At 42.7% G+C, this 23,299-nt stretch overlaps 2 protein-coding genes across 3 annotated transcripts in view; both read right to left on the bottom strand.

Moving 5' to 3' along the window:
- LOC109426949 (zwei Ig domain protein zig-8) overlaps positions 1 to 23,299 on the bottom strand; it is a 569,430-nt gene that overhangs the window by 55,834 nt on the left and 490,297 nt on the right. The gene's annotated exons all lie outside the window — the stretch shown is intronic.
- LOC109427488 (uncharacterized) lies at positions 13,175 to 14,340 on the bottom strand. Of its 2 annotated transcripts, XR_009995711.1 has the most exons (3): positions 13,428 to 14,340; positions 13,304 to 13,367; positions 13,175 to 13,248 (listed from the first exon to the last, which is right to left on the bottom strand). XR_009995711.1 is itself a non-coding variant. In XM_062842944.1 (2 exons), the coding sequence occupies exon 1, from the start codon at positions 14,318 to 14,320 to the stop codon at positions 13,559 to 13,561; it is 762 nt and encodes a 253-aa protein (XP_062698928.1). In that variant the 5' UTR covers positions 14,321 to 14,340; the 3' UTR covers positions 13,175 to 13,248; positions 13,304 to 13,558. The 2 variants fall into 2 exon arrangements, 1 of the variants encoding a protein (XP_062698928.1); XM_062842944.1 differs by having other exon boundaries at positions 13,304 to 14,340.

Raw genomic sequence — 23,299 nt, 5'->3', positions numbered from 1 at the left:
GAGCAATGTTTTTAAATGGCGATTCGTTGTTGGTATTTTTAGTCGGGAAGCAAGTGTCGTGTAAAAATCTATAAATAACTATGAGAATTTATGCCAGAAACCACGTGATGCCGGTTCACAAATTGAGCTTGATGGTGCAGAAAAAAAACGCTTCTGAGTGGTAGGTATTAAGAATGTTAGAATATATCCTCATGGCGATCATAGGATTTGGAAAAGCTTGAGCTTGATTGACAACCCGTAATTTCTACACCAGTAGCGCCAGATCATCTTATGAGGAATTGGTTATTGTTGGCAGAGAGTTTACGCACTGATTGATGGATAGTAACGTGCCTCTGACGTCGGCCTTCAGAAGCTTGCACTTTTTTGATCGCTTGTAGATGCCTACTCCAGTATCGTCAGATAAACTACCGTTACACAAGGAACCAATGAGACAACTTTTCGATACCAACATGCATCTTCTTTTATGGCACAAGAACAAAACTTTGAATTAGAAGTTGCTGGTAAACCTACTGCTCAAAGAATAAAAAATCACGAACATGAAATTGTAAACGACTTAATATTCATTTTCTTCTTGACCCGACGAAAAAGTTGGAATACATCTTGATTCTGAGAAGCAGTGTTCTTTGAACAATCCCTAGCAGTCATTTCATGACAATTTCTACAATGGTTCAGTGGATGAATTCTGTATCCAAGAATGTTTATGATATTTCCATTACAAAAAAAACCATGACCGTACTTGCAATCGAACCCAGAAACCCACATCATGCTCTTGCTGAATATCTACACGTTTACTGCATCGACTATATGGGTCTCTCAACCTTGCACCTCTCTAGAAAGGCTCGATAATACAAATTCTAGGAATTGCTCTTTATCCACCACGCACCTATTCTTGGAATCAAAGTAAATACCTACGACAAGCTCTTCGAACGTCACCATTTACTTCAAGCTATCATTTAAATAACACTCACTTCTGTTACGTCGTCACAAACCGAATTGAACTAAAAAAAAAGCAGTCACCCTACGAAATAATTCTAGCCATTCCGATGCTCGTTGGAACGATGACGGAGGGGAATTCCACTCCATTAGCAAACAGAATAACTTCCACCATTGGTGGACATTAAACTCTCTTTGTCACTTGAGAGAGATGTTACGTGGTCCAGGATGCATACGTTTTCATAGAAACAAGCACAAGTTAACTTTTTTTTTGCATATTTTTCGTCATATCATTACTGAAATAGCAGTGTTAAGACTTTGCCTTTTAATTTAGTTACTTTAATTTAACATACAGCCCGGGTAGAGGTGAATGGCAAACCAAAAACAAAAGAATAACAAATTTCATTGTCATAACTTATTTTGTCATTCATGAGTTCTTAATGAAAAGCTTAAAACAACATGTGAATAGTATAATATAATATTATATCAAAATATGCCATTCGCTTGTCATTTATCAAATTTGGAAGAATAACTAATGAATGTCTTATTTTGCTATTATAACAAATTTTGCAATTGGTGAGATATTGTTGACCGTTGGATGAACCATCGCAGTTTGGTACTTATCGAGTACACCATAATGACAAAATTTGAATTTTGGTTATTCTAATGGTAACTTTTGATAGTTTTTTTTTTGTTGACAGGCGAATAACTAATTTTCATATTGTTCTGTTTTCAATAACACGATAATGGTATATTTTGCAATTCTCAACCTTATTTTTTTTTGTTCTTGGTTTGCCATTGTAATGTCAAAATTTGACATTCTTGAGTTATTTTATAGAACAATGTCAGTTATTATTTTTGCCCTTTTGTCACTTATTTCAAACAAACCAAAGGCAAATTTTACCATTCAGTAATTCTTTTTGAATGGTAAAACTTGCAATTGTTTTGTAATTTTTTTTTGCCCGGGAGGGGATACTCAAAATAACTGGGATAGGGAAACATTTTACTTTTCAAAAAATGTTCAAATAGCTGTAACTATTCGAAAGGGGCATCAAATTTTTACTGTAAGTTTATCAACTAGTTGTGTATCAGTGGTCCAAATTTGGAAAATCTCGGGCTATTCTACGCGAAGTGAGAAAGATTCTAGGAAAAAGGTATAATTATCCGATAGCCAACTTTGAGCTGTTATATCTCGGGATTCAACAAACCGAATGCAATGAAATTTTGATCATTTATGAGTAATATAACGAACTTTTATAAACTTTTGACTAAACTTTAAATTCTTTTCACGAAAGAAAATGATAACGATTAGATTATTTTTCTAATATAACACCAATTTATCCAAAACTTCATCATTATTTCAAAATTCGTAATAATAGTAATAGTACATTTAAATTCCCTCTAATTAACTTGAATATATTTATTTTTCGAAGGACAGCAACCAAATGGCTGACAATAAATAAAAAAAGTAATGGGATGCATATAAAAATAGATAAATTTACTAAAAAACATAGAATAAATGAACTCGTTATAACTTTTTTTTCTTATTTGTTATTTCAAATTAAGTCAAATGATTTTCAAAGTTCATTATATAAGTCATAAATGATCAAAATTTCATTACATTCGGTTCATTGAATCCGGAGATATAACAGCTCAAAGTTGACTATCGCGAATAAATTCAATATCTCTGCTCGGAGTGGATGGGTTTGAATGAATTTTTGACACAAACTGCAAAAATCTCTATAGTTTCAGATAAGGAGAGTGTCATTCGCCGCACGATGCTGGAAATCAGAGTATCGGGCCCGGTTAACACCTTTCTCTCTTTTATTCACCTTTTTAGAAAAATTCTGGAGTGCAAAATAAACGATTTATTTAATTCGTGTTTGTGTAAAAACTTCCGTAGTATCGAATGGAACTGGTTTGGCTCACCACACAGCCTTAAAAATTGGAATATTTTCAAGTAACCCCGATATCTCCTATTTCTTTGAAATTTCACATGCATCTTCGCTCGGAGTGTAACGCAATCGATAAGAGCAGGACGAACCATATATCAAATTGCTGATACTATGGAAGTTCTTACATAAATACGAGCTAAATAAGTAATTTATTTTGCACGCCAATCGGAAATAAATGGTGGTATTCTCAAAAACAGTGTGTGAGAAAGAGAGAGTGGGGTAAAACGAGCTCAATACACTGATTTCCAGCATTGTGCGGCGAATGACACCCTCCTTATTTGATACATTAGAGATTTTTGCAGTTCGTGTCACAAATTCATTCAAATCCGTCCACTCCGAGCAGAGATATTGAATTTATTCGCGTTTTGTACCTATTTTTCCCCCACTGTGCACCGGGACAAAACGCCGCTCTTCATTTTCTAGCGATTCAAGCCCTTTTCGCATACGTGATCGATTACAAATCTTAAATATTGAAGAAAAATTGCCATCAAGCAATAAAAACACCAAGAAGTCTGAAAACGAGGGTTTTGACGTAATATTCTGCCTCTCGTAAGCGGACTTCATTGTAAACGAAGTTATTTCTGTTCCCTGATGCTATATTACAACTTTCATGTTGTTCAACAGTTGTTGAAAGACCCTGCTAGGATAAGCATGTGGCGGAATTACCCACTAGAACAGTTTTATCACGGCACTGGACGTTTTTCCCTTGTTGGGGCGTTTTGCTCCGATTGTTTTGAAACGGCAAAATTGGGAACGTTTTCGAAATTTAAAAGGTTTTTCGAAAACGTTCCCAATTTTGCCGTTTCAAAACAATGGGAGCAAAACGCCTCATCAAGGGAAAAACGTCCAGTGCCGTGATAATGCTTCCAAAGCCGCCCCTCCAGAGGCAAAAGTCGCATGCAACACTTCACCCCTTCGAGGGGCTGAGATTGGGTCAAAAGAACTGAATTTGCTCCGCATTGACTACAAAGCAAGTTAATAAAGTCACAGACAAACAGACGTAAGACTGGCAAAATTTCATTGGCCACGCTTTTAACGATAATTTCAAATTTTTGTAGTTGTGGCTTCCACAACTAGAGGCGCGCGCATCTTTTTTCTTTGCATTTAACGTTTCACACAACCACTGCGTTCTGTTGGTGTTATTGCACAACGCAGTGTGTTATGCAACATGTCCACCAGGTGATGGTAGTGTAACTGGACGATGATTTTTTTTACAAAAATGTTCTAGCTGTTACGTCTGTTTGTCTGTGATAAAGTTCTGGTCAAGGTTGATAATTCTCACCAATACTATATTATATGATAAATATGAGTTAGAGATTCTAAAAATGGATCAATCAAGCTAAAAGTGTGATGTTTGATCGGTGGCATTTTGAATAGACCACGTTTTCAAGCAATGGTTTTTCAAAAACAAACTAATTGCTCTAGAAACCTAATTCACAGACAAACAGACGTAACAATTGCGAAATTTACATCGCCCATGCTTTTAACGATCATTTTATATCTTCATAGTTGTGGCTTTCACAACCAGAGGCGTGCGCATCGTTTTTCTTTGTGTTTGACGTTTCACACTAGCGCCTTCTGTTGACGATATTGCACAGCTGTTTATCGTGAAATATTTCCACCAGATGAGGGTTGTGTGAATTGGGCGATGAATTTCCACGGAAATGGTTCTTGGTGTTACGTCTGTTTATCTGGGCCTAATTTTTCGATATGAGCTGGCAACAACGGGGATGACACCATAAAATGATTGTTCTATATTCACAATATATGATGAGGTATTTCAAATAATGGTTTGATCCAGTCTCGCCCCTCTGACACATTGTCACCCCCAACGTCGGTATTCGAGATGTTGAATCAAAACTCAAAGTTTTGGACTGCAACTCAGTACAGCGCGCACCCTCCATAAGGGCAAGGCAAAGCGCGAAACTTTAAACGTTATTATCTCAAAATTGTGTTTTTAAAAAAGTGCCATTACGGAGATTTTCTTTTTTCTTTTAGTTGTTCGTATTTAAAATCTCGAGGCACTGAACGGTTCACTTTAACGAAACATTTTTTTTCCGCGAAAAAAATCAATGTTGAATGAAAGAGACGCTGTTTTAACTGAAAAAAGTTTCAACAAAATATGTTTTAAGTCAGCTATGCATTGCTTTATGAAAAGTGAACCGTTTAGCACCTTGAGATTTGAAATCTGCAAAATCCTAGGCAAAATCGGTCAACTAGTTTTGAAGATATCGTGATTACCGTAATGGCACTTTTTTTTTGAAACAACATTTCGAGATAATTACGTTTAAAGTTTCGCGCTTTGCCTTTCCTTATGGAGGGTGCGCACTACAATGGGCAGTAGCATTGGTTCTAGTGCTCCAAACTTTATTAAACTGGGAATGAGGTAGCATACTTTCAGATTACGCAATAAAAAAGTTCGATTTGACAACGTGAACCCCTAAATAAAAGTGCCAATAAAACCACCTGTTCCATGAAAAAACCTGCTGACAACCGTAATAAGAACACCTTCCAACCAAGTGGACCACACTTATTTAACTTTTGAAAGATACATTGAGAGCAACAATAAAAGCACAATAAAACCAAGATTTTGTTTGTTTTGTTCGAACAACTTTGACATTCAGTACTTTTTTTTTTTATCTGTATTAACGAGATTTTTAGCCCTAGGCTAGTTCATCTCGGGACCCACGCTTAACTTCCCTTCCGAAGGAAGAACTCACATTTTGCGAGTTTGTCGGGAGTGGGATTCGATCCCAGGTCCTCGGCGTGATAGTCAAGTGTTCTAACCATCACACCAGGTCCGCTCCACACATTTAGTACTTAATCAGAGCGTGAACAGCAAACAAATTATTTTTTGTGAAGTATTTACCAAGAAATTGATTTTCATCATAACAATGGGGCCGTCCATATACCACGTGAACAGAAAAATCATGGTTTTTCTCACCTCCCATCACATCACACATCACAAAATCAAAACGATTTTCTTTAAAATATGGATTTTTAATAATTTAAAAACAGTAATTTTGATATTTTTCGGGAATGATTTTTTCTTCGAAATAGTTCATAATTAAATAAATTACAAATATTGTAGAGTTTAGGTAATAGGTACAAGTAACAATTTATTTAGTTTTTAAACAAAACAATTGCAAATCCATGATTATCTGACTTGTTAAGAAAACTCTGATGTGATGATATTTTGGTAATTTTCGAAGATTATATTTCTTAGATTTTTACAAATAATAACAGGGTCATAGTGTAACTAAGAAATTAAATTATGTAGTGCTAGGATTTATATGCAATGTGCTTGGTAAGTGATGCGAGCCATGTGCTTGGTAGATCTAAGTAACTATCTACTCTGTCCCACTAACATTTCCTTCCTGTACTAACCGTGGAGATGCGGAAGTACACACGGTCTCTAGTAGTAACGGATGGCACACTAATATTATTTCCCTTCCCCGATGATCGTAAGGATGTGGCTGGCGCCAGTACTGATAATATATATCTGAACCCTCGAAAGTGCACATTGAGAATGCGAAGCTACACCCTTCTCTATAGCAATGCCTTCTAAATGGTTCCGGAGAGACGAAGGGTTTGGCGACCATGGGAAAGTTGTTTGGTGGGTCGAGGAAAGCGTACTCCTGGTTTTCATTCTTTTTTTTTCTGAAGAAAACGGTCTTTAGTGTGAGGTAGGTGCAAAGTAGTGTGAGGTTTCTGGACGTCACTGTTCAGATGTCTGTTGAGTAGAAATGGTTTAGAAATGGCTATGGCTACACCCAGGCTCTATCTCTTGATTCGTTGTGCTATTTCCATTGTTCACAGTAGCAACTACATGGTATGGTCATCTCATGCTCATAATTTGGTTTTCTCTATCTAGTCAGATATGCCATTTTCAGAGAAAACAGGCTCAATAAGTTAAATTAACTGCCGTGACCACGGGGGGTTAGTGGTCACAGATTCACTTCATAAGTGGATGGTCATTGCTCATGGACTCTATGCCAGAGGCTCGAGAGCGGCTGACACTTGACCCTCTTCTGAGCATGCTCTAATGGGCCCGGAAACTTGGATATCGACTAACGGCAACTCATAATGGAGCCCAAATTGGACTGGAAAAGGAGCAAGAGCCACACATCAACATATTCGTGCTCATACATTTTACCATGGACAGGGTAGAAAAGTGACAGCAGCGTAAAGACAACCAGATCAATATAGTAGAATTGAAAGAGAATACATACAGGCGCTGTACAAAGTGTATGTGTAGTTGCCAATTGCCATCGCTCACGCAGTGCCTTAGTGGACAAAAGAGCTGTAAATTAGGTTAAATGGTTGAAGAATATAGAAAAAAAAAACCCTAATTTGAGGTAGGTATATGAAGTGTATTCAAAAATACAGGATTAAATACTACTCGCATATCGTTCGTAGTGCAGGGGTAGCTTAAGTATGTAGATATTGGCAGGCACATTTTAATTCTGCTGATAGGCTCTTTTCAAACGCGTCAAATAGAGTGTTTCAAACAGGGTGAAAAGCAAAGTAAAACCAAGGACTATTGAAAATTTAGTAGAAAATCTATACATCGTTCACGTTATGTGCAAATATTCATTTCAGATTAAAAACTGATGTCACTTTTCGATAGAATTGTAACCTCATCATGGGAAATAATATAATTTCCAAAAGTTGCTTTTAATAAAATTAAAAACCACCACCGTATTTCCAGGCAATTCCAATTTGTAGCCCACAGTGGTAGCTCGGAAAGCCCTAGAGTCATCCAGCATGAAGCTGGGATGCGGATTCGAAGTGGCGGCCGTAGCAAGCATGCTTCAAAAAGGTCACCAAACAGTTCTTAGCCATGTACTTCTGTGCACAGTAAGCCGATTACAAGCCCCGAACATGCAAGCGACCGGCGGCCGTTGCAAAACATGGCGCTTTTTGTCGAGGTGCCTGCCTGCCTGCCTGCGCCTGCGACTGGTCGAATGGACCCTTCACTTCGGTCCAAAAAGCGGAAAGAGTTATGTTTGCATAAATGAATGACGTTTCGACGTGCTGGACCACTACTCCATCCATCCCTCACCCTCTGTTTGTAGTTCTTTTCCGGACGAGACCAGAGAGTGAGGGTAAAAATCCAACAAACCGACTCGATATAATTACTGCGAACATTTCTATTAAATCGTTTAACATTTCGCGTGATTTAATTCGCAGCATGTGAAAAATTACGTTGCGTGATTCTGCTTCCGCTTGCGGTCACCTGTCACTAGCGGTCTACGGGCATTGGTTGGGTGCGGTGGTGGAAGGATCGGTTGGCGTGATTCGGCATGAGCAGCAAAGTAATGGAAAAATTAATGAGAATGTACTTGTGGCATGTTGAAAAATCACCGTCCCCGTAATGCCATTTCGGACTGCCATCAGTCGGAGTGAGATCAAAAGCGGGCGATATCATTCTCTTTTTGTGACGGTTAATGAGAATTTAACTGTTTTATGACGAGTTAATTGAGTAACGGTTGTCACTCGGTCAAAACAAAGATATTAAAACCGCTCACGTGGATTCGAGTGATGTACTGGATGGATCCGAATGGTTTTTGCATTTAAACATTTTAAGCGAGTGTATGACTCATACAAACTTATTACGATGGACTACAATTTTGCGATATTCAAGACATTTGACTCAGGCACGAGCTTCCACTGGGTTAACACCAACTTTAACTACGCATTCACCACTAGTCCAACTGTTGCTGCTTCGCTTTTCAGGTAAGTGTACAGCTCTGCCACTATTTCAAAGCAAAATTATCCATGTCATCCGCAAAACAGACAAATTGGCCGGATTTCGAGAAAATCGCATCCTGACTATTGAGCCCGGCTCGTCGCATTGGAAGGTGCGATGTTGGATAGTAGGCAGAAAAGCCCGTCACCTTGCCGCAGTCCCCGTCGAGATTCGAATGAACTGAATAGTTCACTCGAAATTTTTAGGACATGGGATGTTTTGAGAGGCAGATAAATCAATGAGTCGTAGGCCGTTTTCGTTCGTCAGCTGGTGAGCGCTAGGCTTCCCAATCGTGGGACCTAATTTCTTCTACTGGTGTTGAGGTTTCAGTGGATTTCAGGGCATTCAGGAGGGTCCAGTAGAAGTCCACAGGAGTTTTCTGAAGGGTTTCAAGTTGCTTCGAAAACTTTGAAAAAGTTTTTTGGGGCTTCAGTATTTAGAGGTTACGGTTGTTCAAAGGATGCTTACGAGGGTCACCGGCAAATCTCAGGAGAAGTTTATAAGACTTGGACACCGTCTTCAGGCAGAGCCTGTACAGTCTGAACGAAACTTAACACTAGACAACGGACACAACACGTATTACGAGCACCAGTGGATACGAGGAAAAAACATTTCTTGCGAAAACTTTCATCGCTCGGAGCGGGAATCGAACCCTCACCTCTTGGCATGGTACGCTTATACGCTTGGTGACGGTAACCGCACGAGGCTAATGATGGGTCCATTTTATGATGGGTTTCATGCCCATCAGTATTGAAGAGGTTTTGAGAACCGTCATAAAACCTTATACCTTTTATTTTAGTTTTATGATGGTTTTAAGAACCTCTTCTAGTCTATTTGACTAAAAAATGTGGATGTTCTTTCAAGGCAGTTCAAGGAGTTACGAGAGGTTTCAGTAGATTTCAGGGGCTTCAGTAGATTTCAAGAAAGCGTAGGGTTATCAAGATGGAACTCTTAGTTTTTTCAGGAATTCAAAAGCGTTTCTGTGGATTTCAGGAGCTTCAGAAGGAGGATATAAGAGATTTCAGGGGGCTGCAGTAAAGTAGCAGGTGTAACATCGGAGAATACAAATATGGTTGCCACAATGTCCGACTTGAACCCCTACTTACGTTTTCAAGAGCACTCTGTTCGTAAGCAAATGCGCCTGATTTGAATTCTCTGCCATGATAAACAACTGCACCGTGGATTAATGCTTTGTTCGTCAGATTTGTGCTGCTTAAGATTGTATGCAAAATTGATATCGGATTTTTTGATGTTTCACCTTGATGAAAGTCTTAGAGGTTCTCACAAAAATTGCGGGGCACGTTAACAGGGTTGTTGTCCGGCATTCTTGCAACATGCCCTGCCCATCGCATCCTTCAGGCTTTGGCCACCTTCTGGATGCTGGGTTCGCCGTAAAGAGCAGCGAGCTCGTGATTCATTCTTCTCCGCCACACACCGTTCTCCTGCACACCGCCGAAGATCGTCCTTAGCACACGTCGCTCGAAAACTCCGAGTGCTTGTAGGTCCTCCTCGAGCATCGTCCATGTCTCGTGTCCGTAGAGGACCACCGGTCTTATTAGCGTTTTGTACATGGTGCATTTGGTGCGTGAGTGAATCTTTTTAGACCGCAGCTTCTTCTGAAGCCCGTAGTAGGCCTTCCGCTGATGATGCGCCTTCGAATTTCACGACTCACGTTGTTGTCAGCCGTCAGTAAGGATCCGAGGTAGACGAGTTGCTCCACCATCTCGAAAGTATCCCCGTCTATCGTAATGTTATGTTCGGTTCCGCCTACCAACATGTACTTTGTTTTTGAGGCATTCACCACCACCGACCTTTGCTGCTTCGCGTTTCAGACGGGTGTACCATAGATTTAACTTGTTGGGTGTACAGCTCTGTCACCGTTTCAAATGTACTGGTGATAATGTCCATGTCGTCCACAAGTACACAAATTGATCGGATTTTGTGAAAATCGTTCCCGGGCTGTTGAGCCCGACTCGTTGCATCATACAATCAAGAGCGATGTTGAGGAGTAGGCATGAGAGTCCGTCACCTTGTCGCAGTCCTCGACGAGATTCGAATGAACTGGATAGTTCACACGAAACCCTTACGTAGTTTTGCACAACGTTGCTTCAATCAGTCTAGTCAGCTTTCCAGGAAAACCGTTTTCGTCTATGATTTTCCATAGCTCTGCGTGGTCGATACTGTCGAATTCCACTTTGAAGTCGATGAACAGGTGATGCGTTGGGACCTGGTATTCACGGCATTTCTGGAGGATTTGCCGTACGGTTAAGTTCTGGTCCGTTGTCGACCGGCCGTCGATGAAGCCAGCTTGATAACTTCCACGAATTCATTTGGTTTGGGTGACAGACGACGGAAGACGATCTGGGATAGCATTTTGTAGGCAGAATTCAAAATAGTGATCGCCCTGAAGTTCTCACATTCCAAATGGTCGCCTTTCTTGTGAATGGGGCAGATCACCCCTTCCTTCCACGCCTCCGGTAGCTGTTCGGTTTCCCAGATCCTGACTATCAGCTGGTGCAGACAGGGGGCCAACTTTTCTGGGCCCATCTTGATGAGTTCAGCTGCGATACCATCCTTACCAGCTGCTTTGTTGGTTTTGAGCTGATGATTGGCATCCTTAACTTCCCTCAGCGTGGGAGTTGGTTCGTTTCCATCCTCCGCTGCACTGGTGTCGTCGTTTTCTCCGCTGCCGTGGTCTCCCGTGCCTACGTTCTCCACGCCATTCAGGTGCTGATCGAAGTGCTGCTTCCACCTTTCGTCACCTCACGTCCGTCTGTAAAAGGGCCTCTGTCCTTATCCCTGCACATTTCGGCTCGCGGCACGAAGTCGTTGCGGGATGCGTTGAGCTTCTGATAGAACTTCCGTGTTCCTTGGGAACGGCACAGCAGTTCCAGTTCTTCACACTCCGCTTCTTCCAGGCGGCGCTTATTTTCCCGAAAGAGGCGGGTCTGCTGTTTCCGCTTCTGTTTGTAACGTTCCACGTTCTGTCGGGTCTTTTGCTGCAGCATTACCGCCCTCGCTGCGTTCTTCTCCAAAACCGTTCTGCACTCTTCGTCGAACCATTCGTTCCGTCGATTCCGTTCCACGTACCCGATGGTGCTCTCGGCTGCGTCGTTGATGGCTGCTTTCACTGTACTCCAGCAGTCCTCTAGAGGGGCCTCATCGAGCTCGCCCTCGTCTGGCAACGCGGCCTCGAGATTTTGCGCGTATGCGGAGGCGACATCCGGTTGTTTTAGTCGCTCTAGGTTGTACCGTGGCGGTCGTCGGTACCGTACATTGTTGATGACGGAACGTTTTGGGTGCAGTTTGACCATCACCAGATAGTGGTCGGAGTCGATGTTGGCGCCACGATAGGTCCTGGCGTTGATAATGTCGGAGAAGTGCCGTCCATCAATCAGAACGTGGTCGATTTGAGATTCCGTCTGCTGTGGTGATCTCCAGGTGTAACGATAAGGGAGGCTGTGTTGGAAAAAGGTGCTACGAATGGCCATGTTTTTGGAGGCGGCGAAATCAATGAGTCGTAGGACGTTTTCGTTCGTCTGCTGGTGGGTGCTGAACTTTCCAATCGTCGGTCTGAATTCCTCCTCCTGGCCTACCTGAGCGTTTAAATCTTCTTTGACGATCTTGACGTCTTGGCTTGAAAAGCGGTCGTACTTGCCTTCGAGCGGCGCGTAAAATGCGCCCTTGTCATCATCAGTGCTTCCGGATTGTGGGCTTTGCACGTTTATTATGCTGAAGTTGAAGAATCGGCCCTTGATCCTCAACCTGCACATTCTTTCGTCGATCGGCCACCAACCGATCACGCGCCTCTGCATATCACCCATCACGATGAAAGCTGTTCCCAGCTCGCGTGTGTTGCTACAGCTCTGGTAGATGATATCATTACCTCTAAACGTTCGCACCATGGATCTTGTCCAACACACCTCCTGCAGCGTTACTCGGTTCGTATTATTTTGTTGCTGATTTTCCGTTACAATAGTTTTTTACGGCTGGCTCGTAGAGCCTGACACCAACCCCCTACTTTCCGAAGGACCATAGTGCACAGTTGAGCTTAGAGTCCTTCCCTCGCACTCGGACGTTTATCAGCCGCCCCTAACATAGGGATCAGACGCTGTTGTGAGCCGCTCCTCCTGGAGAACAGACGCGCAGGTTTGCCGAAGCAAACCCCCCCTTCCCTGTCAGCCTACGACCAAAGTTCCCACCGGGGTTGGTTACACGATCTTTCCCAAGGTTGCTCGTAGTATCCGGCCGGTACCACGAGGAGGGAGGGATAGGAGTTGCTGGGCAGAGGCTAGTGGATCACAATGGAATCTGTATTGCGCAGCATACCCAGCTTTTACCGTACCATTAGTCATTAGGCTGATACAAATTTATTTTTGTCTTTTTATACCCCTCCCCCCCTTTAAATCTTTTTGGTTGGATTTTGCATTTTGAGGGGACAGATAAAACATATTTATCAAAATATCGGGTGTTGCTGGAAATTCTTTAAAAAAATCCAATGAGTTTTTAATATTATTCAGATGAAATGCTTTATATATTTGTTACGAAGACGGTCACGTATTAGATTCTTAAGAGCAAACCCGTTTGTTTGTTTGAGTAGGCTTTAAGCTGAAAAACATTTTATTTAACTTTATGTTGAATGTTTTTGTTTTACGTCACTTACATTTGTTGTCTTCTACGCTAATTGTCCGTCTACTTGTAACAAAGTATAGTTGTCGTGTACGTTCCTTTAGTGATTAAGTATTATATTAAGATCAAATAATTTTGATAGATTATAGAATACTTACTAACAAATTTTAGAATTGATGTAGTACAACAACTTTAGAATAATAAATTTTAGGATAACAATTTAGGATAATCAATTTTAACTCAACGAATCCAAACTTGTTGTGGCTTTCTAACAATAGGTATTCTGTTTTTAGTTCCCTTTGACATTTCTCGCCGAGGTTGTCAGAACGATTTCTGGATCGGTTGAATCGGTAGTGGTAGCCGATAACGAGGGGTCTTGTACCGTTGCGAACATACTCCGCCCCGTATTGCTTGAAGTTGTGCCTTCAGCCATACCAGACTTCTCCAGCACGTCCAAGTCCGCCTTCTTAGTTAGCGGCTGGTAATATTCACCCGCTCCCTTTCTAACGTTCACTCCCCTGTTCCGGCCATCCCTATTAGAATACAGATTCAGAAGGACGCCTTGCTTTCCGCATCTCTTTCTAATTTTGTTCACAATATCATTCTCTATCTGGTATCGATATTTGTCCGTTTTGTTTGTTAGTTCTGAATCGCCCTTATCGTCCTCTCCTTGCTGAGCTTCCCTCATGCTGGCCATCTCGTCATTGTGAAGTAGTTCAATTTCGTCAATTATTTCTTCGACCGACCGTTCTGCTCTGCGGCGCTGGTGAGAAACTCGTCGCAGCAATGTAGAATCCAAATCTCCAGATCTTCCATACAGCGTCCATCCCAGACGCGTCTTTGCCGCAATTGGTTGCTCTGCGCTGCCCTCGCGGAGCTTTAAAGTTGAACTCAACATGCCATTGTCCAAACCGATCAATATTCCGGGAATAGCATCAACATAGCTTGCAATGGGAAGTCCCTTCAAGTATGGGAATTTCTCTTGCAACTCGTCGTGATTAATGGTTTGATGCGGTAAATCCAGGCTGGAAACAGTATGCACTCCAGACATCGAGAAACGTTTACCGCTACTACTGGAAATCTCCTATTGTAGGGGGATTAGGGGCATAATGGACACCCGGGGCGAAATGGACACCCCTGTTTTTGCCGAAACCGTTGACTTTTATGTAAAACTATTAATGCATAAGTGTAAAAGAACAAGTCATGGTTCTATTTTTCAAAAGTACCATATATTTTGCTCCAAAGTAACCAAAATATCATTGAAATTGAAATATGTTTTTCATATGGTGAAATTCTTAAAATTTCGAAGCAGCATCAAATAAGGTATTACGAGTATTTTAGTGTGTCTACCATAAAAACCAGTGAATTGTTACCTTATCTACATGTATACGGAGATTTAGCAATGGATGAAGTATTTTATTTTTGATCAGAATTTACTTAAAATAGCAGTTTTAATAATGTAGTCGATTCGGGGCGAAATGAACACCGGCAATTACGAATGGATGTACGCGCATTGCATACTGTTAGGTGTTTTAAAGAGTTTGGAAAAAATCAATCCGATTATTTTAGCCTAAAGTTTATTTAATTAACTTTGATGTTATATAAACTCGCCTAAGATGTAGTATTATATCTGTGGCATTGATCTCCGTAGGCAGAATACTTAACTGATCGATGTAATCAAAGAATTAGCATAAAATATGCAGGGGTGTCCATTATGCCCCGATGGGTGTCCATTTCGCCCCGTACCTTTCTTGCCAGCCCTGAAAAACACACGGTTTATAATTCATTATTTCTTTACAATAAAGACATTCTACCTACTGTAAATGATTGAAATACGTAGCAAACAAGCCAAAATTGTAAGCCAACTGATAATATGTCAAGTATTTCACTGCTATACAGTCCTAATCTACTCATTTGCTTAGGGTGTCCATTATGCCCCTAATACCCCTACACGTTGTGAGTTCTCTTCTGTCCGCCTTATACCATTGCCATTGGTCCATTGCATACATGAGCATGAGCATGAGCATAGATGACCGTACTATTCGTAGTTGCTACTCCGTGATTGACCAGAACAATCGAAGTTGCACAAGGAACCAACAGACGGAGCTTGGGAGTAGCTTACCGTCCACAATGTGCATCTTCGAGAATTCCAAACTTTATTAGGTCAATAACGGCGCCGGCCACGTCCTTACGGTCATCGAGGAAGGAAAGGAATGTTATTATGACGTGCGTTGCTTACTAAAGACCGAGATCACCTCTGCGTCTCCACGTCTGTCATGGGAAGGACTTTTTGTTAGTGGGGAGGGGAAAGGGAGCATGATATGAGTTCACTTTGGTAGGTGGAGTGATTCATGCAACCCTATTAATATCAAACCACTTATTTTCATTTGGACTAAAACAAAACACATGCCGACATCGAAGATGACGAACCATTCAGATAGTTTTCGAAGTGCGAAAATTAACGAAAGAGAAAATAAAGTGATTTGAACCAACGTGGCTTTGGAACTTGGGCCGACACTTGACGTGACGAACATTTCAATGTCTGTTGACTAAAATCGCAAAAAATGTTGTTTGTTGCATTTATCGTATCATAAATCGCCCCGTACGAAGATGAGCAGTCAAATAGACGACGACGACGACCGAATGAAAACGCGGCCTGTCAACTTTTCCTCCAAAAACTCACTAAATCACCCCGTACGAAGATGAGCAGTCAAATAGACGACGACGACAACGACCGAATGAAAACGCGGCCTGTACACTTTGCCACCAAAAACTCACTCTCGCAAAAATCTAGCAATGCGAGCGCGCGAAACTTTGCTGCTGCCGAACTACCGCACACTACTGACTGCTTGGCGTCCCGTCGTCGGAGCCCCGCAGAGGGAAGAGGAAAAAAAATCGCAAAAATCTAGCAAAGCGAGCGCGCGAAACTTTGCTGCTGCCGAACTACCGCACACTACTGACTGCTTGGCATCCCGTCGTCGGAGCCCCGCAGAGGGAAGAGGAAAAAAAATCGCAAAAATCTAGCAAAGCGAGCGCGCGAAACTTTGCTGCTGCCGAACTACCGCACACTACTGACTGCTTGGCATCCCGTCGTCGGAGCCCCGCAGAGGGAAGAGGAAAAAAAATCGCAAAAATCTAGCAAAGCGAGCGCGCGAAACTTTGCTGCTGCCGAACTACCGCACACTACTGACTGCTTGGCATCCCGTCGTCGGAGCCCCGCAGAGGGAAGAGGAAAAAAAACGCAAAAATCTAGCAAAGCGAGCGCGCGAAACTTTGCTGCTGCCGAACTACCGCACACTACTGACTGCTTGGCATCCCGTCGTCGGAGCCCCGCAGAGGGAAGAGGAAAAAAAATCGCAAAAATCTAGCAAAGCGAGCGCGCGAAACTTTGCTGCTGCCGAACTACCGCACACTACTGACTGCTTGGCATCCCGTCGTCGGAGCCCCGCAGAGGGAAGAGGAAAAAAAAACGCAAAAATCTAGCAAAGCGAGCGCGCGAAACTTTGCTGCTGCCGAACTACCGCACACTACTGACTGCTTGGCGTCCCGTCGTCGGAACCCCGCAGAGAGAAGAGGAAAGAAAATCGCAAAAATCTAGCAAAGCGAGCGCGCGAAACTTTGCTGCTGCCGAACTACCGCACACTACTGACTGCTTGGCATCCCGTCGTCGGAGCCCCGCAGAGGGAAGAGGAAAAAAAATCGCAAAAATCTAGCAAAGCGAGCGCGCGAAACTTTGCTGCTGCCGAACTACCGCACACTACTGACTGCTTGGCATCCCGTCGTCGGAGCCCCGCAGAGGGAAGAGGAAAAAAAATCGCAAAAATCTAGCAAAGCGAGCGCGCGAAACTTTGCTGCTGCCGAACTACCGCACACTACTGACTGCTTGGCATCCCGTCGTCGGAGCCCCGCAGAGGGAAGAGGAAAAAAAATCGCAAAAATCTAGCAAAGCGAGCGCGCGAAACTTTGCTGCTGCCGAACTACCGCACACTACTGACTGCTTGGCATCCCGTCGTCGGAGCCCCGCAGAGGGAAGAGGAAAAAAAATCGCAAAAATCTAGCAAAGCGAGCGCGCGAAACTTTGCTGCTGCCGAACTACCGCACACTACTGACTGCTTGGCGTCCCGTCGTCGGAGCCCCGCAGAGGGAAGAGGAAAAAAAATCGCAAAAATCTAGCAAAGCGAGCGCGCGAAACTTTGCTGCTGTCGAACTACCGCACACTACTGACTGCTTGGCGTCCCGTCGTCGGAACCTCGCAGAGAGAAGGGGAAAGAAAATCGCAAAAATCTAGCAAAGCGAGCGCGCGAAACTTTGCTGCTGCCGAACTACCGCACACTACTGACTGCTTGGCATCCCGTCGTCGGAGCCCCGCAGAGGGAAGAGGAAAAAAAAAATCGCAAAAATCTAGCAAAGCGAGCGCGCGAAACTTTGCTGCTGCCGAACTACCGCACACTACTGACTGCTTGGCATCCCGTCGTCGGAGCCCCGCAGAGGGAAGAGGAAAAAAAATCGCAAAAATCTAGCAAAGCGAGCGCGCGAAACTTTGCTGCTGCCGAACTACCGCACACTACTGACTGCCATTGGTTGCCATTGGTCCATTGCATACAGAGAGGAAAGTCTGCACCAGTTACTCCAAGCTTCTTGGCAATAGAACTCTCCAACAACGTAGAATCCGAGCCGCTGTCCAAAAAGGCATACGTGTTTACTGATTTCCCGTTGGCGTGTAGGCTGACCGGTATGACACGGAACAAAATTGTGTGGTGTTGACGTTGATGAACCGTGACTACTCCAGAAGTCGAAGCTAGTACTGAGGTTTCGGAGTTTTTCCCATCGTTACTCGGGTTACCTGGATGGAGGAACTTGTGGTGGTTATCCTGACAACCATCTGTCCCACAAGCCGGTGCCTTACAAGGCCACTTCCCATGTGGATACAAGCAGCGCTTACATAGATGCGCCTCCTGTACGATTTTCCACCGTTCAATGAGGCTTTTGTCTTTGAAGGCATGACAATCCTTCGGTTTATGGCCATGTACCTGACAAACCGCACATGGACGCACTTCCGGAGCCGCTGATATCGTCGATTCTCCGCACGATTTTCTACAGCAATCGTTTTTTTGGTACTCATACTGATCACTCTCAATATTGTTTTCCGAGCGAATCGAATTCACAAATGCTTTTCCCTTTTGCCGCTCGGGTTTTGAACCTTCCGAGTGACAGCTAGTCACACTGCTCGCTGCGTTAATGATTACGTTCATGTACTCGGCAAACGTACGAAGATCTGCAACTGCTACCGTCTGATTGTGCATTGCCCAACCGAGTTTAACGTTGGCCGGCAACTTCTCAACAAGTTCCTGCAGCAAAATCGGGTTAGCCAGGTGCATTTCTTGTCCTGCCGAGACTAAATGGGCACAAAGGTTGCGCACCACCAATCCAAAACTCACAAGAGTTTCCAGCTTTTCTGGTTTTGGAGTTGGAGTACTTCTGACGTCATTCAGCAAAGTGTTGATGATGGCATCCGGTCGACCAAACAGTGTACATAAGGTGGACAAAATATCATCCACATTAGATGGATGAAGCAGAAAACTGCTAACTGCTGCTTTCGCCTCACCCTTCAAGCAGCGCTGCAATCGCAGCAGATTTTCAGCTCCCGTATAGCCACACATCTGTGTTGAAGTGCTGTAGCTACTCCAAAACAGTGGCCACTCTGCCGGATTTCCATCAAATGTTGGAAGCTCTCTTGGTACTACCTGTCGAGCGGCGATCTGCTGTGCATTAGGTCCATGATCTAGTGAAGCTGGTGGACATACTTGAACTGTCGACACTGGCAAAGAAGTCACATTCGAACCTCCATCGTGAACTGAAGTCAATTGGGAACCGCGCGGAACATATTGGGAAGCACGGCCAGAAGTTTGATTGATTTGTATGCCCTGATGCCCTATATGACCTGTATTCGCACCGATATGTGACCCTGGGTAATAACCAGATATATTACCTAGCTGTGGTACTGCTTGCAACGGAATATGATTAGCCCCTCGTAGCCAGTAATTTGAAGTACAATTTTGGTACGAATTTCGAGTGTCATGCATCGCGTAGCTGCTACTTACCACCTCCGCAGGTTGTACATACTGACCCACAGAGCGAGCATTATCACCCAGAGTTGGATGCAGACTGGCTTGGCTGATCGAGATCGATGCAGAGTTTTGCTGGATTTCCTGAGAACGAACCGGTTGTTGGTATGCGTATAACTCTCCTGCCGGGCGTCGCTCCCAAGGCAAGCTTGCTGGTGTTGAATGGTGAGTTGGTGGTGGCATACTAACGGCTGATGATCGTTGCCACACTGATGGAATTCCTCTTGATGGTAAACACGACGCTACGGTAGTGTGTGATGTTAGGTACAGTGATGACGGTGGGACTGATAATGGGGCTGCTTGCGGTTGTGATAGTTTAACGGATGATAACGACTGCGGTAGATTCGACGGCATACATGTTGTAATTTAAAATAAGCCTAACCAACATTTCTGGAATACCCTATTATTATAAGATGAAGTGAGTATGAACCGAATTGAATTGGGAGATCAGTTGTTGTAGATGCTTACGACAGGTCGCACGATGTGACCTGATCGTGTTAATAAATAAGATTGAATTGTAGAGTGTCGTTTTCGTGTATCATAGTCCGAAGAATTGCCAAAGCATTATGACTAGTTGGTGGTATCAACCTGGGATTCCCACAAATTTGGGGGCTCGTCCGGGAATTCCCAGCTACGAATGCTGGAACGGATGGCAAGTGAGATGTGATATGAACGCGAACAACGAGTGGCAGTTGAGATGCCAAGAAGAAAGTAACTATTATGCTATGTGTCAAATGCTATACGACCAAGTTGCTTCCATTGCCATACAAACGTCTAAGTTAGTACATGAAGCTTATGCAATGAGGAAAGATCTTGACGATTTACGCATCGAACCATCATCGTTGAGCTCAATTATCGATGGTGCACGCATGTTTCCCAAACCCAATGTCGAAGATGAATGCAGCGAAAACCTCGGCGAAAACAATACATCTGTTGCTAACAAAAGCGTGAGCAGCGGTGAGCCGATTTCTGTTTCGTCCAGTTTCTATAATGATGTGTATGATAAGTGTCCTACGAGATCGATTGCAGAGAAACGAGATATTCCAACTGGGAACGTGATTGAACTGGATCATCACCTCCATGTGAAGAAGGCAGGCTGTAAAAACAAACGCCGAGTGCGATTCGGCAATAATTGTTTGATTCGATTTAGAAAATATTCCCGAGAGCAACGTAGAAGATTTTCATCATACCACCGATATGATAGAAGGAAACAAACTGCAACGTTATGGTTTACCAACACTATGTTCTTCAAGATTTTTGGATCTATCAAAGAACACAAGCATGGACGGAAATTCGGGAAAAAACAGGATGCTGTGCACACGTCAGCAGAAGATGGAGATGAAGACGATGGTCGCATGGAATCTAGCATGGAATCGTGCGCCATCCGAGCCGGATGGCGGTCAGGTTGGCCGAGTGTTGTAATTTAAAATAAGCCTAACCAACATTTCTGGAATACCCTATTATTATAAGATGAAGTGAGTATGAACCGAATTGAATTGGGAGATCAGTTGTTGTAGATGCTTACGACAGGTCGCACGATGTGACCTGATCGTGTTAATAAATAAGATTGAATTGTAGAGTGTCGTTTTCGTGTATCATAGTCCGAAGAATTGCCAAAGCATTATGACTAGTTGGTGGTATCAACCTGGGATTCCCCCATCATTGGCTGTGTCGTGAGTGCCGGTACCACAAATGATACCGCCGTTGTTGTTGTTGTTGGCGAAATCACGAACATATTGTTCATATCTACCGTCACAGGTGGTACAAATCATTGCACATTGTTCGCCGGAGTAGCTATAGCTCTACCGTAGCTACTATGAGTGACGAAACTGTTATTTGGCAATAGAGGATGCGTGGTCTGCGAGATCGGTGCTATCGAAGTGCAAAATAAAGGATTCATAGCCACAGCAGCAAAACTTGACGAAATCGGTTGAACACTGGATGTGAATTGAGGATTTGGATGAGATGAGTACGCTTCAGTATTCGCCGCCACCGATGTCTGTTGATCGAAATTTGAGATTGGTTCCAGTTGTGATGTGAGTTCAGTGGGGATATTCCCAGGGTTGGCACTCTTGGTCTCAGCCGGATTACGGGATATCCAATCCACAACATCTTCCGCTCCACGATTGCAACGGCTGCGAACACTGCCTGCGTCATCGTCATTCAATTGTATGTGCAGAAGGTCGTATTTCTTTTGTAGGTATTCCTTCTCCAAGGCAAACTTTTCCTTCACTACCTTGTCCATCCGCTCTCTTTCAAGGCGCAAGGTCATCTCTTGCAGATCTCGCTCCTGTTTCTCCCTTTCCGCTTGTATCTTCTCCCGTAGCCTCTTCTCCTCCGCTAGGCGCTGTACTTCGAGCTGGATTCGTGCTTCACGAATGCTAGCAGACGTCGATACTGTCGAGCCTGGAGGATCAGCAATAGCGCATGACGTACATCGGAAATTACGTTCCGGGTCTTCGATGCTATCGTTCACTCCAACGCATCTAAAATGGTACCAGCGATCGCATACGTCACACTGGACCCAGTGTTGCCACATTTTTTTCAGTTTTCATCTGTGATTTTGGTCAAAAAAATCTTTTTCATCTGTAGGAAATTTCAGAAAATCTTAGTAAAAATCTGTGATAGGTTAATGTCTTCAAAATCGAATATTTTTGAACAATTTGTTTAAAAAACAACGGAAAAAATATGTTCTTAGAATAACGTCGACCAAAACACTCCCAGGTTGCATCTGAAGATCATCAGAAACCACAAGAACGTCGATAACAATGCGCCTGAGGCATGGCCTAGCCCATCAAACTAGAAGATTTAATTTCTATTATTTAAATTTGAGTACCTGAAAATTATAATGAAGCTTTTTTTCACGAAAGTCATTGTCATAGTTTTAAAAATCTTTTTTATTGCAAAAATCTTTGATCTGTGATCACAGATATCTGTAGGCGAAAATGGGAAAAAATCTGTGTAATTCTAGCTAAATCTGTGTATGTGGCATCACTGACTGGACCATTTTACGATCAGCGTTGTTCGGTTGATTGCATAGAATGCATTGATGTTGTGTTGCGTCACGTATCTCACGTGAGTCGGCAGCTGCTTTGCCGTTGGACATGGTTATGTTTTCCACGCCGAAACGGTATCAATAAATCTTAAAGTTTGTTACGAAGACGGTCACGTATTAGATTCTTAAGAGCAAACCCGTTTGTTTGTTTGAGTAGGCTTTAAGCTGAAAAATATTTTATTTAACTTTATGTTGAATGTTTTTGTTTTAAGTCACTTACATTTGTTGTCTTCTACGCTAACACTAGTTTACAGCATTTTTGAACTCGGTAAGCTGATGATCATTTTTGGTGTAGAATCATGCCCTGAGTTCGAAAACGCGAAGGAAAAAAATTACAGTAGAGCGGAATTTTTTTCGACTTTCCATACAAGGATGATGATTTGAAATCGATTTTTGTTCTATTTTTAAGCAAAGTCGCTCGTTTCACACATCTAATTCTCCGTAATCAATGCTCCGATTCAGCTGAATTTTTAACTGTAACTCGCCTACATATGATATGTCAAATAAACGTTGAGAAAGAATTTTTAAATAGAATTTTTCTTATTGAAAAAAATACATTTCATCATAAATTTTTGGAAATTTGGCTAAAATTTAAGGAGATCGTCCCTAAAACTCGCCAATATCTTGAATTTCATCAATCTGACGCAAAACCTGCATTCGGATGATCGAATGGTATTGTATTCAGCTTTTAATTTATGGAAAAAGATTTGAAATTGGTTGAACAAAACGCAAGATATTTGAATTTTAGTAAATTCAATATTTTTAAAAGTTGTAAAACTCGATATAGAGCTAAAACTCAAAAACTGTTCTACTTAAAATTTTTTGAAGCACGGTTTCGAAATCAGTGCTA

The sequence above is a fragment of the Aedes albopictus genome, chromosome 3, assembly GCF_035046485.1.
Source record: "Aedes albopictus strain Foshan chromosome 3, AalbF5, whole genome shotgun sequence".
Classification (NCBI taxonomy): domain Eukaryota; kingdom Metazoa; phylum Arthropoda; class Insecta; order Diptera; family Culicidae; genus Aedes; species Aedes albopictus.
This window is presented reverse-complemented; position numbering and strand designations above follow the sequence as displayed.